Here is a 15,161-nt window from a genome sequence, read left to right on the forward strand (position 1 = left end):
CTGTCCTAACGCCTGAAGAACAGCCATGTCATTACAAACAGTTGGCGGAGACATTTTTAGAATAACAGGTGGAAACCGGGGGGTTGGTTCCACAACTTCCACGCTATATCAAATGACAACAAAGGTGGTGTAAAGGCGAGCCTTCGTTGCGGCGATATTTGAGGAAGCATGTCAATTAAGAGAAGAAAAAAACAAAAAAAAAAAACAAGTTGAGCTGAGTTTAAGTTTTGGTATGGTCATAGTGATGACACAGGTAATGAACCTCTGTCATACAGGCTATTTCCAAAACAATTAGGTGTGGTGAAATGTGCCGACAGTGTGATGACACTATTTTTAATTACTAATATTAGCCAATACTGTAGTAGTGTATTGATGTAACAATTCCACAACACAATTCAAAACACACCTTGTGCAAAAGTGTGGCTGCATATGACTCAAAAACCTGTTGAACAGGAGTGTCAATGCAATTCACTGTGCTATAGAAGTAGGAAGTGCATCAAAACAAGTTTCCAGTTTCTAATCCCGGTCGGTGAAGTTTTAATGTTTTTAAATCCTCCTAAAGTCATCATCCTACTGTATGTATGCTTTATGCTGTGCTACATCAGCCTCATGTTAAACCAGCAAACCTAATAAGGACCTATCTCATCTCCTGCTAAGGTAGACTTGTACGTCATTTCACACTAACAACCTGACATGATGACTGACATTTGCAGCCTATTCAAAAGCTCGAGCAGAGACTAAAAGATGAGACGTGCAGCGCAGGAAGAAAAAAAGAAAAACTTGCCTGTCAGAAAAGGGGTCAGTCACATCACAGGCCTGTTTTTCTACACATGCACACACATGCACACCAACTGCAGCGCCTTCTTAGCTGAAGCCTTTGCAACAGCAGGACCCACACATGACCACCATTAGGAAAATCAATGTGACACTCAGGCAGGCAGGCAGGCAGGCAGGCAGGCAGGGAACGAGCCTGAAGCTTCTGAATGGGCCTGGAACTGACTCATGGCGTCTCACACACACATACAAACAGAATGAGACAGGGAGATGGAGGAGGAGAGAAACTCAGGGGATGTTGGAGATTTATGCTTTCGGGAATACGCTGAGTCGTTGGGTGACTGGGCGGTTGGTCACCTTGAGGAGTTAAACACCAAAGACAACAGTAGGTTGTGTGTTTGCGTGCTTAACACTGTGTTAAGTGATACCCGCCGACTGACACTAGTGGTAAGGCTGATTCCTCCAGTGATAAAGGCTCGAGCTCAACCAAATCTTGATACTATCAGCCAATTTTAGCTTATCACCTATTTTATAACTATCAGTGTGTCAGCTGATGCGCAACATTAAACTCCAGTACAGAATTGCCAAAGGTATAATTGGGGTCATTTGGAAACACTTAATCCATTGTATGGTGAGGACTATGACTCTGCTGCTTGAGACACTGACAGAGGGTGACACTCAGTATGGAGCTGGAGTCAAGACACGATTAGCCTTTTTCAGCATTAAGACTGGAAGCAGGGGGGAAACAGCTAGCCTTGCTCTGTCCAAAGCTAACAGATACACCTACAAGCACCTCTACATCAGACTAATGAATGTGTTGAATCTTATTTGTTCCTGTATGCAAACAGATATGAAAAATGACAACACCAACACTCCTCCATTGCTCTGAGCTCCCAGTCCGGACCACTACTGTAGATGCATGTAAAAACATGACTGGTTGGTTTCAATGATGGCCCTGGAACGACATTAATTATGAAGTTACAGGAAACACCAAGCCAGCAATATCAGATTATGAACATACGTGCAGGTTGCCAGATGCACTTATGTCCTATTTTGAACTGAAAAAGTTCTGGCTCTTGCACAGTTTCCATTCAAGATGATTTGATCCCTGGTGCTGTCTAACGAACCAGTGCACGTTTCCATCAGTTTAGGAGCTGAACCATCGCAATCAAGGATGCGTCATTAACGGGGCACAATGCACAACAACCTGTGGAATACGAGACGCCCACTCAAGGACAACATGCTAGGTTTTGGCTAAGTCAAGTCAAGACAAGTCACGTCAAGTCTTAGTTAGATATGATCACAAATCACATAGCCTCAGACTTCACAAGCTGTAGCTACATCGTCTGTCTTTAGACCCCTCGATTCAGGTAAGGGTTAGGGAAAAAAGTTCTTTAAGCACAGAAAAAAATGAAAGTGCGTGTACAGAACAGACCAAATGTCACAGACTGAGCAAGCCGAGGCGCCGCCAAATGGGGGCCAAGCCACACATCCACCTCTCAAACCATGGTGACCTGTATGAGGACAGGCCAGGACGAGATAATTGCATTTCTAAATTAGGTGCGCAATCAGTAACTGAACCAGTTCCATGTTCCTGAGTGCCACTGAGCAAGTTCTTGTCCCTGCACAGGCGATAGTATCAAACCAATGAGACCTCAATGTGACTCTGTGCAGCCACTGTGCCTGGTTGTTGTTAACCAAAGAAATTGTTCCAGAGGTTTAAAGCTGGGACGCAGCACCTTTGCTGAATTACTGAGCCCCTGAGCTAATGTCTGAAAATAATCAGGAGGCTAAAAGAGCTCGCACTGATAATAACAGAGGGAATATACAGCAAGTGGAAAATGTGTGTCTGCCATCACCACCACATTTACTTCTCATATGGAAAGGGAGACGACTTCCAAGGAGTTCAAAACATTCCATCATTATTTTCATGCTACTGTGTTTTTTGTGTAAATTTCACATTTCAGTTAAGCAGGATAATCCGAAACGAAACTCAACTTTCTCCAGACGTCGCGCCACCTGGATGACTGGAATCAAGTCTTCAGAAAGATGTTAGCAGCGTGTTTCTCTCCTCAACACATCACAGGCAAACTGACAAATGCAAGTTCATTAAAGTGCGGGGGAGCAACAGAAGGGTCATCTGATCTGAGTTGCAAAAAAGAAAAAGAAAAGTGGGAACAAGGGGAGCTGGGCAGATTATATTCTCACCATCCTCCTCCCTAACTCCTGTGCTCTGTGTTTATCTAACACAGAGGGGAGATGTTTACATTGGCTCGGTTAAACACAGACAGGCCCTGATAGCTTTTGTTAATAATAAATAACCTAAACAGCCCGGCCAGGACGTCCACGCCGGAGCATCTAGCTGGCACACGTGGACCACCATTGTCCTGCATCTGCAGAGGAGACGTTCACCCTGCTTCTTCTGAGGGCTCGTCAGAGAAGTTTAGCTGGAAACAAGTCTGAGGATCGAGGTGGAATTCAAACTGACAGGCGCGCTGCTATCAATCCCACCGCGGTTTATTTGTGATGTGGTTTTGTTTTAATAGATTCTCCCAACGATCTGATGCGAGCGGCTCGCAAACCCTTTTGACCCTCCCATCATAAACACAAAAATAAGCATTAGAGAGTGCACGGGCTGGTTTGTTTCCCATGTGGAAGGAATAGAGTCGAGGGGAGGAACTTCTGAACAGAGGAAAAACATTTGATATAGTTGCTGCGAGTGTGTGTGTTGGGGAGGGGGTTTAAGGGATGAGGGGGCAGAGATTGATCTGGGACAGTGTGGGAGAGAAAGAGGGAACTGCAAAAAAAAAGAAGGAAAAAAAAGAGCGAGGCCTTGGGAATGAATGTGTGTGGGAGAGAAACGATACACTGCTGGACTGCCGGAAAAAGAAAGTCAGCCAGGAGGACGGCAGATCGATTCCTCCCCCGAGTCTCACAACAAACACACTCTCTTTTTCTCTCCCTCTCTCTGCATAGCTCACCTCTGCTGCAGCCTGATATCGTCCCATCAGCACTTCATCTCTATCACTCTCTCTATTATACCCCCCCACCCCACCCCCCCCTTCTTTGTCTGCATGCTAGCACTTTATTCTGAAGGCCTCCGTGAAGGATCTTGAGATTTAGCCGAATTTTCTATGGAGTTTGGGTTCTCACAGTAACTCATTGTGGTTGGGTCGATGGGAATATTAAGCCAAACGCCCCAGATCTGTCATCTCGGGACCATGACCATGCAACGAGCAGCAAACTCAAACAATGATGTGGACATGGCGAATGATGAGCGGTCGCTTTAGAAAGAAAGAAAAAACAAAACAAAAAAGAAAGAGCAGCACCCCCCCCTCCCCACCCTCCTTCTGTTATTCTGTGGTCGAGCACTTGAAAGATGCATTTCATAATTAAAAATATCTATGCAAGTAATGCTCGAGAGGAAACCACACAGTGACACACAGACACAGCAGCCCACCACCTACCATTCTCTCAGGCAGATGGACGGGCAAACAAAGTTGCAGACAGTTTCAACACATCTCTAATCTCATGAGCTCTGGCTGCATCACACACACACACACAGAGACACACACATACACACACACACCCTCTCTAACACTCAAATCCCATAAGGACAATGTGGCTGTTGTGGACACACAACAGGAGGGAGGAGGATGAATGACTCCACTTCTAATCATCCTTATCGCAACTTCTCAAAGTGGTTTCTGTGTGATTTCCGGTCATACCATACAGATATCTGTGTGTGTGTGTGTGTGTGTGTGTGTGTGTCAAATTAGGGCAATTGTGAGGTCACTTCTCTCAGGGTTTGGCACGGCTCTGCTCCAATTCTTGCCATGTCAGCTCAAGCTCCCCCAATAGAGCATTAAACGCTCCTCTCAGACAAATCTGTGCGTTGTTGTGGAGTTGATGCAGGCCCGCAGCTGTCCCGTTGACAGCTGGCAAAAGCATTTTTGGGAATCCGAATCCTGTGCGCAACGGTAGCCACTCGGAAACGACTCGAGGAAGGGGGGAAAAAAAGCGTAAAAGTCTTTATTTATGAGAGAGATTCACTCACCAGTAGCTGAAACCCCCTGCATCCTGCACAAACTTCTTCTCCGCTCTCTTTCTCTCCGGTCTTTTCTCGGGGAAGCTGGCAGACAGCGGCGGCTCCGGCCAGCGTACCCAACTCAACTCGGAGGAGCGCGTCCCGTCCACTTCGCAGCGCCCTTTTTCCTGCTCGCTTGAGAAGAAAAACACGCTCGCACACACACTAAGGACGCTTCATGGTGTCCAAACGGACGCGAGGGGGTAATTGTGTGCGTAGAGTGGGCGCACTGTAGTCCTTCATGTAGTCCTTTTTCTCCTCCCTCTCCAGACACACAACTCTTTCCTCTCTGAACCGCTTGGAAAAAAGAAAAGATGAAGCGCGCTCCCGGTGCGAGGCGCGCACACGCACGACAACCTCATTCATTGAGTGCGAGGAGCAGAATAAAAGATCAGCATCTGGAGGACAATGATTTTCATCCTTCAACTCACTCCGAGCCTTTTGTGATCGGTACCGAGCACGCTCGCTCTACCTCTCTGAGATCTCTCTTTAAGTGATGGTGCAGTTTCAGCCATGACATGCCCAAAGGCACAGAGGCATGACATGGATGTCACGTGGAGTCCTGAAAAGGATGAGGTCTAGTTCAAGAGATAGCTCCACAGCTGCTTATTAGTGTGGAAAGAAAAAAAAAGGCCGGAACACGAATGCTTACTGGCATTGCGTTTCCATGTCACTGCTCAGGCTTTCTCCTCTTCTTTTAATTGATTATGTGGACTATTCCCGCCAGCTGAATGGATGCTGTCAGCTGCCTCTGTGGATCTTTGTGCGCAGTAATAAGGGACAGACAGGAGGAGGGAAGAAATCTTGAAGTTGCAGCTCGTTACAGTCAGGAAATGCAGTTTTTTTTTAATTCAAAAGTTCAGAGTCTGAGAGTGTTTGGTTATGAGAGCAGTGTTTTTCTTGGCATGCTGAGGCCATTAAAGGTCAGCTGTGGTGCTTCCAGTCAGCTGTGTGGCATTACAACGTTCTGCTCTGCAGTGGTGGCAAGTAACTAAGTACATTTATTCAAGTAGGAACTCAAGGATTTTCCTTTATACTTCTACACTACCTACTGATATAAGACTGCTAAATTTACCTTTCAGGTTACATAAAAATCATGATAGGGTTAATACATTTCTTTTTTTTTAAAGATTAAAGGATAAATTCACCCAATAATGAAAATTCACCCACACTCACCCTCATGCTGATGGAAAGAAGGGGGAGGTTTTGTGGTCTTCGCGGCAAAACAGAGTTGAAGCACTCTCATAAACAACTGAAGTAGATGGGGACTTGTTTTAAAACGTAAAATAAACAACTTTAAAAAACACAAAATGGCCAAGTATATTCTATCCGGTGTAATCCAAGTCTCTGGAAGTCCCAGAATCCCCAAATTGATTTGGTAAGATGTTATTTACACCCTCGACACTTATTTATACAAGCTCATGCACCCACTTCAGACGAGGTGCGTGCTAACGCTTTAGCTTAGCAGCCACAGTGTAGATCTTGTCTTTAAAAAAGGGTGTAAATAACATCTTTTCATATCAATATGGGATCTTGAGGCTTCTGGAGACTTCGAATGAGCTGTGTGGAGCCATTTTATATTGCGTTTCGCTGATTTCCCATCTACTTCAGTTGTTTAGGAGAATGCTGAAACGCTGTGTTGCTGTGAAGCTCCAGAAATGTTTTGTGGACTACAAAACTTCATCAAAATTTTCATTTGTGGGTGAACTTATCCTTTAAACCAGTGGTTCTCAACTTTTTGATGAACTAAACAACACAAAAAAATGACTTCATTTTTATAACAGAGTTGTTGCAAATCTGTTGATATTCAACAACTGGCCCAACAAAATCCAACCCATATTGAGGCTACTTAATGGCTAAAATCACTTTATTTTTTAAATTACATATTACTTGTATTTTAATTAAAAACATTTTCTTACACCAGCATTGTGAATTGTACTTTGATATATTTGATAAGCAAACATTTGTAATCAGTGCTCATCTCTAATACATTTTGAATAGATTAAATTCTTCACAGTGATTCATCCATTAATCATTCATCATTAACATCCCTAGTAGGAGCTTTTTGTTTGGTCTTCTGTCCAGCCATCATTAGTCATCTCATGACTCCTCAGATTTATCTTGGACGGAGCCAGTTCTTCAGTTGGGAGCCAAAACTACCTGACGAGCTACAAGTCAACCAGCCTCAGCGTGCTGCTTACACACTGATGCATCAGCACCAATCTAATAACGTCACATATATAATAACACATCAGTCACAGGGTCCATTTTTCTGCTAAATGAGTACTTCTACACTCTAGAAAGGATTTGAATACAGAACTTTATTATTTTATTGGTGCTGTTACTTCTTCCAACATTGCTTGTTTGTATATTCCCACAATGATGTTCTTCAGGAGCATGACTTCCTGGCCGCCGACCCTCCTAACCCCTCTGTGCGTCTATCCGTGCAGCCCCCCATCTCTTCCCAAACCCGTGTCGACTCAGCTACGCATCATTAACCCCTTTTGTGGCTGGTGCTGTTGCTGCACGCGTTTCATCTGCCTGAGTTCAACACAGACAACAGCAGGGTCTCTAATGATAATGGCTCCCCGTCTGGCTGCTTGCCAGGCAATAGGCCACGTCACTGACCTGTACCCCTCTCAAATAAGCCAAATCTATATATCACCTCTTACCGGCTGAATGGCCGCACATAAATCACATCGTTTTCAAAACATGACTTTCATTTTGTGCAGATGCAAGCAAATACAAGAATATAAAACACATTCGCCCTTTTCCTTTAACCTTTCTCTTCTTTGCTTGAGAGAATCATCGAGAACATGTCAATGTAAGAGTCTGAAAGGCCAAGTGTTTTGTGGATGACTGAACTCGTGTTTTAAATAGACCAGGGGCCCGATGCCCCTGTTGGTGCCTCCGAGTGCTGTGGAGCTGCTGCCTGTCAGCCCGTCTGGGGCATGCTGGTCCACAGAAAGCAGAACACCAAACAGCCCCCTGGGATACATCCTCTCCTCCGCTTCCCTGGGGCTCCTCAGAGCAGAGGGAAACAACAGCATTCACATAGAGGGGGATAAAATGGAAAAGGGGGGAAGAGTGAGATATATAAAAAAAGACAATTAAGAGAGTGGCAGATGAGCAGCCAAGCTGAAGGAACGGTGCGAAAGTCGTCATGGATAAGTGTGAGATGAGCTGCACAGTGCTTTTTACACTCATCTGAAACCCTCACGGTGTAAATGGCCCAATCATGTGACTAATCACACTCCAGACTCGGGTGCCAGTCTCTATTTGTTCCCCTCTTTTCAGGTGCAAATTAAAGCCTCGCGCTGATTGAATCAACACTCGTCACAGACGACATGTGAAACCTGGCATTCTGAGACCACACCGACAGCTCTGTGGAGATAATACATGAGTCACAGATGGGAGGATGGAGACTCACACCCTGCGTCCAGTGTCAGGACTCAGGAATGTTTTAATGCATCATGAGGCTGAGCTCGCACTCCACAGGTCATAAATTTGTTCACATCCTCAGAGGTATTATTTCTGCTCCAGTAGAGGAACGTGTGTATCCCCTTTGTGTGTGTGTGTTTGAGATCCATGTGAGGCATGTTGATTGGTGCTGCTGCTCCACATCAGCTGATCACGGCTCTCTGTCCCTTTGGGCTCCACATGGATTCACCACATGACACCGCAGGCTGATACACATAAAGAAGAGCCTTTGTGAGAGCAAACACACACACACACACACACACACACACACACACACACACACACACACACACACACACACACACACACACACACACACACACACACACACAGTCTCTCTTTTAAGCCAAGACCTTAGAGTAACTTTTAAGGATTCAGGCGGCTCATGTTGGATGTCAACAACTGTATTACAGGGACCCCAAGTGGTAAGATGTGACACTGCACCTCCTGAGATATGAAACAGCTGCTCTGCTGAGTATAATCACAGCACCTGCATATTAATAGACTGATGCCATGGAATGAATCCCACTGACCCATATTTCCTTTGCCAGTGGAGCCCTGGGTGGGGAGGAATATAAGGAGACGGGCACAAACAAAGGCTCCACTGTTGCTACAGTGATGTCAGTGAAATGACCTCTTCCCTCCGGCTATCTTTTAAACTCTGCCATTCAAATTCAATCAGCGAGGCATATGGTGAATGGCAGCAACTGGTTTCACTGTACTAAATCACGGTGGAGTGTGGGTGTCGTGATAATTAATGATTAACTGATTCCAGGTTAATATAATTCTGAGAGGCCTCGGAGGTGTTGACACTGTGATAGAAAGTCCCAGTTTTCTCATAATTGAAATGAGATTTTATTTTTATTCATTGTGCATTACCTTAAAGGGACACTCGCCTATTTTCCACATGGAGTTCACTTTACTGAAATCCTTTCGACCTGACCTGAGAGTTGCATTATGGGAAGTGTTGTAGAACGTATGTGCACTTTTAGACAGTGCAACATTCATGCAAAAAGATATGCGTAAGTATATTTAGGTGCATCTTCAAGGTGTCTAAAAACACTGCAGTGAAGTACACTTTAGTATATATAGGTATGTCTTTAGCAGCACTAATGCTAGGTGTATCTTTAGCATATTAAGCACACTGTAAGTACGTAGAAAATAGCACACTTCTAATCACCAAATTCACAGTAAACTTTACACTGAAGTGTACTTAAATTAAGTTTACTTCCGTGTACTTGTTTATTTTTAAATGGGGAATTAAATTTTATATTCACTTTGTTTGGTTTCAACTTAAAAACTCTGATAACATTTTCTTAAAGGGCCAGTGTACTCCATCAGAACTATTGTAGATGGTTGAATAGCCTATAAAACCACCTCCGCTCTCACCTTTTTGACATTAGATTGGACGCAGGCTCTGTCTCACCATTTCTGTAATAAATCACACACACTTGTCCTTTTATGGTATGGATCTTTGTCAGTATAGTTTATAGTCAGTGTAGTTTGTCGTTTCAAGAGCAAGTCAGCTCAGTTTTGTTTATGTAACATTTAAATCACCTTCAAGTAGCTCAGCTAATTTCATACTACTACTACTACTACTCTCTTTTAAACTATTATATTTTAAGCCTACTTTCCTATTTCTTAACTTGTTTCAATGTTTTGTTTTCATGTATTTTAAATGCAATTTATATGCCCCTGTAAAGCACTTTGAGTTGCCTTGTGTCTGAATTGTGCTATACAAATAAACTTGCCTTGCCAAAATTGCCTTACTAATAATAATAATAATAATAAGGGAAAATAAATGGGTGTATGGACAATCTTTGGTATATCATTTGTAAGCTGACAGCAGAGGAGACACCTCTAACTAACCAGAGTCATTAACACCTGTACATCTCACGCTGTGACTCAGGGTGTGTGAAAACTAGTTAGCAAGAGAGCAGAAAAATTCAAATTAGATTGCAGAAAAGTCATGCATAGATGGTAGAAATATTTCAGCTTGTACGACTTAAAGTGCTTTAAATGCAGACTTGACCAAACCTACAGAAAGAAAAGGAAAACCTAAACAAAGACACTTCCAGGATCACTGTCTTGAAGAAAAAATTCAACAACTTCTTGAAATAGTGTTAAATTACATCCAGTTTAAAAAAACATATATAGATCAGGGTGAGTAGTGTCAGTAGAAAAAAGGTTTGGAACCACTGATTTAAATCATGCAGCAGTATATGTTAGTAGTTTTACCTAATAATGTTGTCAGTGTTTGTTATGTTGATTTAGAGAAATCCAAAAATGTAAAAGGACACAAGAATTCATCCAACATTTAAAAGTTTAAATGATGACCTCATGTGTATTACTATAAATCACTTTTAGGCATTTTGAGTTAACAGCACTCTAAATTTATGTGTCTCTTTTGAATTCACGTACGGGTTGTTTGTGAAAGAGCCCAGCAGTATTTCTCCTCCATTTTTAACAACGGCCAAAAGAGAAAAATCCTCCATTATTAATTGGGCAGAGCACCGGCCTCCGGAGCCTGGACAGGAAGTGCCGGGTGCACCAAAGGTCAGAAGAAACTGGCTCCGATCGGTGCGTGGGTGTATCTCCAGACGGCAGGGAGAGGGGAGGAAAGAGAAAGAAACGGGAAACGGAGCGAAGGCCGAGGAGGGAGAGGGAGGAGCGAGGTTTAAGCGAGACAGCAGAGGAAAGACAGGGAGAGAGAGAGAGAGAGAGAAGGGTTAGTGGAGGGGTGGGGGTAGTAGGTGGTGGAAGTGTTTTTGTGCATTGTGTGAAATGTGATCGTGTCCTGGAGCCGCTCAGACAGCTGGGAAGTTCCCCTGCCCCTGACTTCCAGCTGGGAACACTCTGAGGAGACACTGCAGACCATACTTCGCCTCGTTAACCCTTCACGTGCCGCTTCTGCTGCAGAGGAGCTATAAATAACAACACTGAGACGCCTTGGAACTTAAGTCACATTTATTGATTTTAGCCAGTATGACTACCTTTACACAGAGATACCACCCTCTCTACTGGAAAACAAACAAAACACTTTCATAGGATTAATTCAGCAGTAATACATCAGACTTTTTTTCTTTTGTTTTTTTTCTCCGTATTTTGTAACACCCTGACAAAAGTTTACATGTTTGTTTTCAATTCTGTGTAAAGGTCCCATGACTGAAGAAACATGCATATGACATTTAGCTGTAATCAATATGCCACTAATCATAATGCACATTATTGATAAGAATACAGTACTGCATGACAATTCAAATAAATACCAACATACAGGTGAAGTCGTTATTTCATATAAAGATATCAAACTCTCATTATGGATCAATACTGAAACACAATATGACAATATAAAGTTTGCACAGCTAATTTTATTATCACAATGCTATCGCTTCCAGCAAACAGAAAACCTTTTTTTTTCTCCTTAATGTAAAAACATTATCTGAATTGCACTTTTTTCGTAGCTTCTCATCCACATTGGTAACTTTTTTAATGCCTCAACAAACAAGCATTGGCTATGATGGCACTATTCAAGCTTGTTGATGCTTAATTTGTTTTCTGTTTCCTGAAAACATAATGCTCAAAGATGATGTAAAAAAAAAAAGGTTCAAGAATAAAAAAGAAAAGAAAACGACAAACAAAACTCAAATCGGACAAAAAAAGAAAGATAAAATGCGCTCTCTGCACATTTTTTTCAACAATACTATTGATATCACATTACCTTCACCAAACAATGCTAGAGATACGTAGATGTTTTCCAATAGTACACTGATCTACCCCAACACATTACAGATGCATGGAGCATTTTGTTCAATAACAGGAGGCCAAAGGGACTTCTTTTGGTTCCCAAAGTTCGATAAAAAACAACCTTTTCTTAATACCCCTGAATTTGTTGAGTGGATCACTGACCTGCAGAATTCAATACAATTTCAGTTTAATTGAGCTAATTTCAAAACTATCATCTCACTCATGCAGACAGGGGGAAAATTCCCTTTGCACTTATTGCTGCTCACAGTCATTTTGAAAACCCAAAGTCCTCACCTATAAAAACAGAAAACATAAAATACTAGTCTATGATTCTCCCTTGAAACAATGAAAGGCACTACTGGTCGGAAACGAAGAACTAAACAAACCAAAAAACAAAACCCCGGCTCTCGCATTGGAGAGCCATGGCCCGAACTAAATCTTCCTCAGTGACGGCTTGTCTTATTTCCGAGTCTTGATTTCTTTTCGACCTAAACGGTGTACCAAGATTTGGCACGATAAACGAAGAGAGAATGAAACAATTCCAATTTGGAATTTAATCGTCGCACTTGCAGAGAATTCTGAAAGTCAGTGATCCCGTTTCAGTTGAACGCCCTCGGTAAGAAGCTAGGAAAAAAGCATATCGTGTCACTCGTGTGTCATTTTTCCCAAAACACAACTTACCTATTCGAGTCAGGGCGTTGTCAAGTTTCATTGTGTTATTTTGAACTATTCCTAGGAATAATAAATACATGAAAAAACCCCAGAATTTGATCACCCTGGATTTTTTTTTTGTTAGAACATGGCAGTAGAACAAACATAAAAGAACAGCATAACATATGATGTAACAAAACAATTTAAAAATGATTATTTGATGGATAAAATCTTGAGGGTAAAGTCGTAATAGTAGGTCTGTGGTTTGTGGAGCCTTTACTTGTGGAGTAAATAGTTTCCGTTACTTAAATTCAGATGATTCAGGAGGACGTATAATCCCGTAGTCTTAAAACCTATACTGAATTACTCACAAACCATAGTACTACCATGCTTCCCTATAGGTTAATAATAGTCTGTTATAATCCTATATAATGAAAGTGCACAGATTTACAAAAAAAAAACCCCAAAAAAGAATAAACTAAAAGAAAAAAACAAGATGAAACCAGACAAAAGAGTTTTACATTGAGAAACAACCCCATGTCCCCTGGCTTATCATTGGAGGGTTAGCTAGCCAATCACAAACTCTGGTCGGCATTGCAATCAGTTCATTGGACCTGTGAGAAATTGGCTTCCAGCAGCAGCAGCACGCGAAAATGAGTATCATTCCGATTGACGTCACATTTTAAAAGAAGGAAGTAGGACAGTTGATTCGACTGGAAATCAGTTTTTTTTTTCATTTAGCTTTTTTTTTTTTTTTATGTTTTGTCTTCAAGTCCAAATGTGCCTATTAGTGCTAACTCTTTTTCGGCGAACTCAATCAGCAGCGAGAATGGACCTTGTGTTGGTACTTCGTCATCCGCGCAGAACTACTGTAATTACTGCAAAATGAAGAGACAAACAAATGATCAGCGTTAGCATTATTTGTCAATTTAGAGCCACTGTTAACAGCTGAGTCCACACAGACAAAGCAGGCGGCGGCTGTGGTTAGTCAAAGCAACGGAAGCCATGTTAGGAGCCCTGAAGCAGACGATGGTTTCCCGTCATATCGACATTGTCAATATGTCTCTGCGGAGCTGATGTGGAAGCGCATTCACCACAAATTCTCCTGCGGGGTGCAGTTAGGAAGCCAATGACTCACGAGTACCATGACCTTTCATTCATAAGACAGAGCTGGAGCTGTATCCCACCACCCAGGTCAGAGGAGAGGGGTGTTTCTCATATGCCATGCAGGTTAATGAAAAATGGGTTATGTTTTTGACATGCAGGCTTACTTTAAATCAGAAACTTGATGCGACATGTGTGGTAAGAACTTAAAGGTGACGTGGGAGGAGCCTGCAAGCAGAGGTAGGAGGAGCTTTTTCGGTGGCATGCTGTTATGACACCAGATAAGCCTGACATTGATTTCAAACTAGATGGAGCAAATTCATTTATCTCGGGAGAGGAAGTTCTAGTCACAATCACATCCTGGGTGCCTAACTACTTGCTCAGTGATTCCACAGAGCCTATACAAGGGAGACGGTTAAGCGCTCAGCTAATTTGAATCAATGTCCTCTGGTTGATCGAGCAACCAGTCTGCAGTTTTTTTCATTTTTTTCCTCCAAAGTTTACCAGGACTTTCCCCCTCAGGAAGCCCCTGGACTCATTTCTCCACAGTATCAGAGTCAGCTCTCAGCCAGACATCTGGCTTTCTTCACCAGCATGTCTGGCTTTCTTAACTCCCATCTCAGGAGCTGGTTTACAACACGAGTAGTTCTCCCTCCTCTACTCCCCAAACCTTTTTCTCAGTCAGCGCAAACTGATAGAAACTGAATATATCACGCTTGTAAGTTAAGTGAAACTCAAACTTAAGAGTGACTGACCTCTAAGGAGGTTTTTCTTTTTCCCTAATGTGTACGATAGCCTTGTTTCCATGCTGTGTGCTGAGGCTTATGGATGCACACTCAAGCAGGGTTGACTGCTGAAATGGTTTTCCTGTTTTAGAGGAATAATTGAGCTCCCTCTCTTTATATCTGAGAGGAAGGAATACTGTAGTAGGATCCTGCAAGATTATAACCTGAACATGATCATATTAAGAATATAGAGTTTAATATATAGCTTATTGGTAGTAGAAAACGCATCATTTGACAAATCTTGCAGGATTTCCTCACATCAACCCTGCTTTTAGCATCATAAAGCTAATGTGTCTATGATCCACAAGCAGTACATGGATTTATTAAACACAAGCCCCACTTATATTTTTTCCTATTTGCGTAAATGCTAGCTTGCAAGGGGTTAAAGCTATTGTGGATACAAAAAACAGTGCGTCGCTTTGTCCTCACACACCAAAATAACCAAGAGAACAAAAGAAATGAGTGACCCTCCATTTGCAAAGGTTAAAAACTCGATACAAACACGAGGGTCCTTCACTGGAACGCTCATATAC

General features: G+C 42.5%; 2 protein-coding genes across 2 annotated transcripts in view; both read right to left on the minus strand.

The window, feature by feature from the left end:
• The window catches only part of fgd (faciogenital dysplasia), a 60,733-nt gene extending 55,796 nt beyond the window's left edge, over positions 1 to 4,937 (minus strand). Inside the window, exon 1 of the mRNA XM_073470492.1 lies at positions 4,832 to 4,937. Within this exon, the coding sequence (XP_073326593.1) occupies positions 4,832 to 4,853 (22 nt within the window). The 5' untranslated portion in view covers positions 4,854 to 4,937. The remainder of the gene's footprint in view (positions 1 to 4,831) is intronic.
• Positions 4,938 to 13,498: 8,561 nt separating this feature from the next.
• Positions 13,499 to 15,161, minus strand: part of LOC140999449 (protein bicaudal D homolog 2-like) — a 41,992-nt gene continuing 40,329 nt past the window's right edge. The window contains exon 11 of the mRNA XM_073469829.1: positions 13,499 to 13,617. Coding sequence (XP_073325930.1) covers positions 13,615 to 13,617 — 3 coding nt within the window. The 3' untranslated portion in view covers positions 13,499 to 13,614. The remainder of the gene's footprint in view (positions 13,618 to 15,161) is intronic.

Source organism: Pagrus major, chromosome 7 (genome assembly GCF_040436345.1).
Source record: "Pagrus major chromosome 7, Pma_NU_1.0".
Taxonomy (NCBI): Eukaryota; Metazoa; Chordata; class Actinopteri; order Spariformes; family Sparidae; genus Pagrus; species Pagrus major.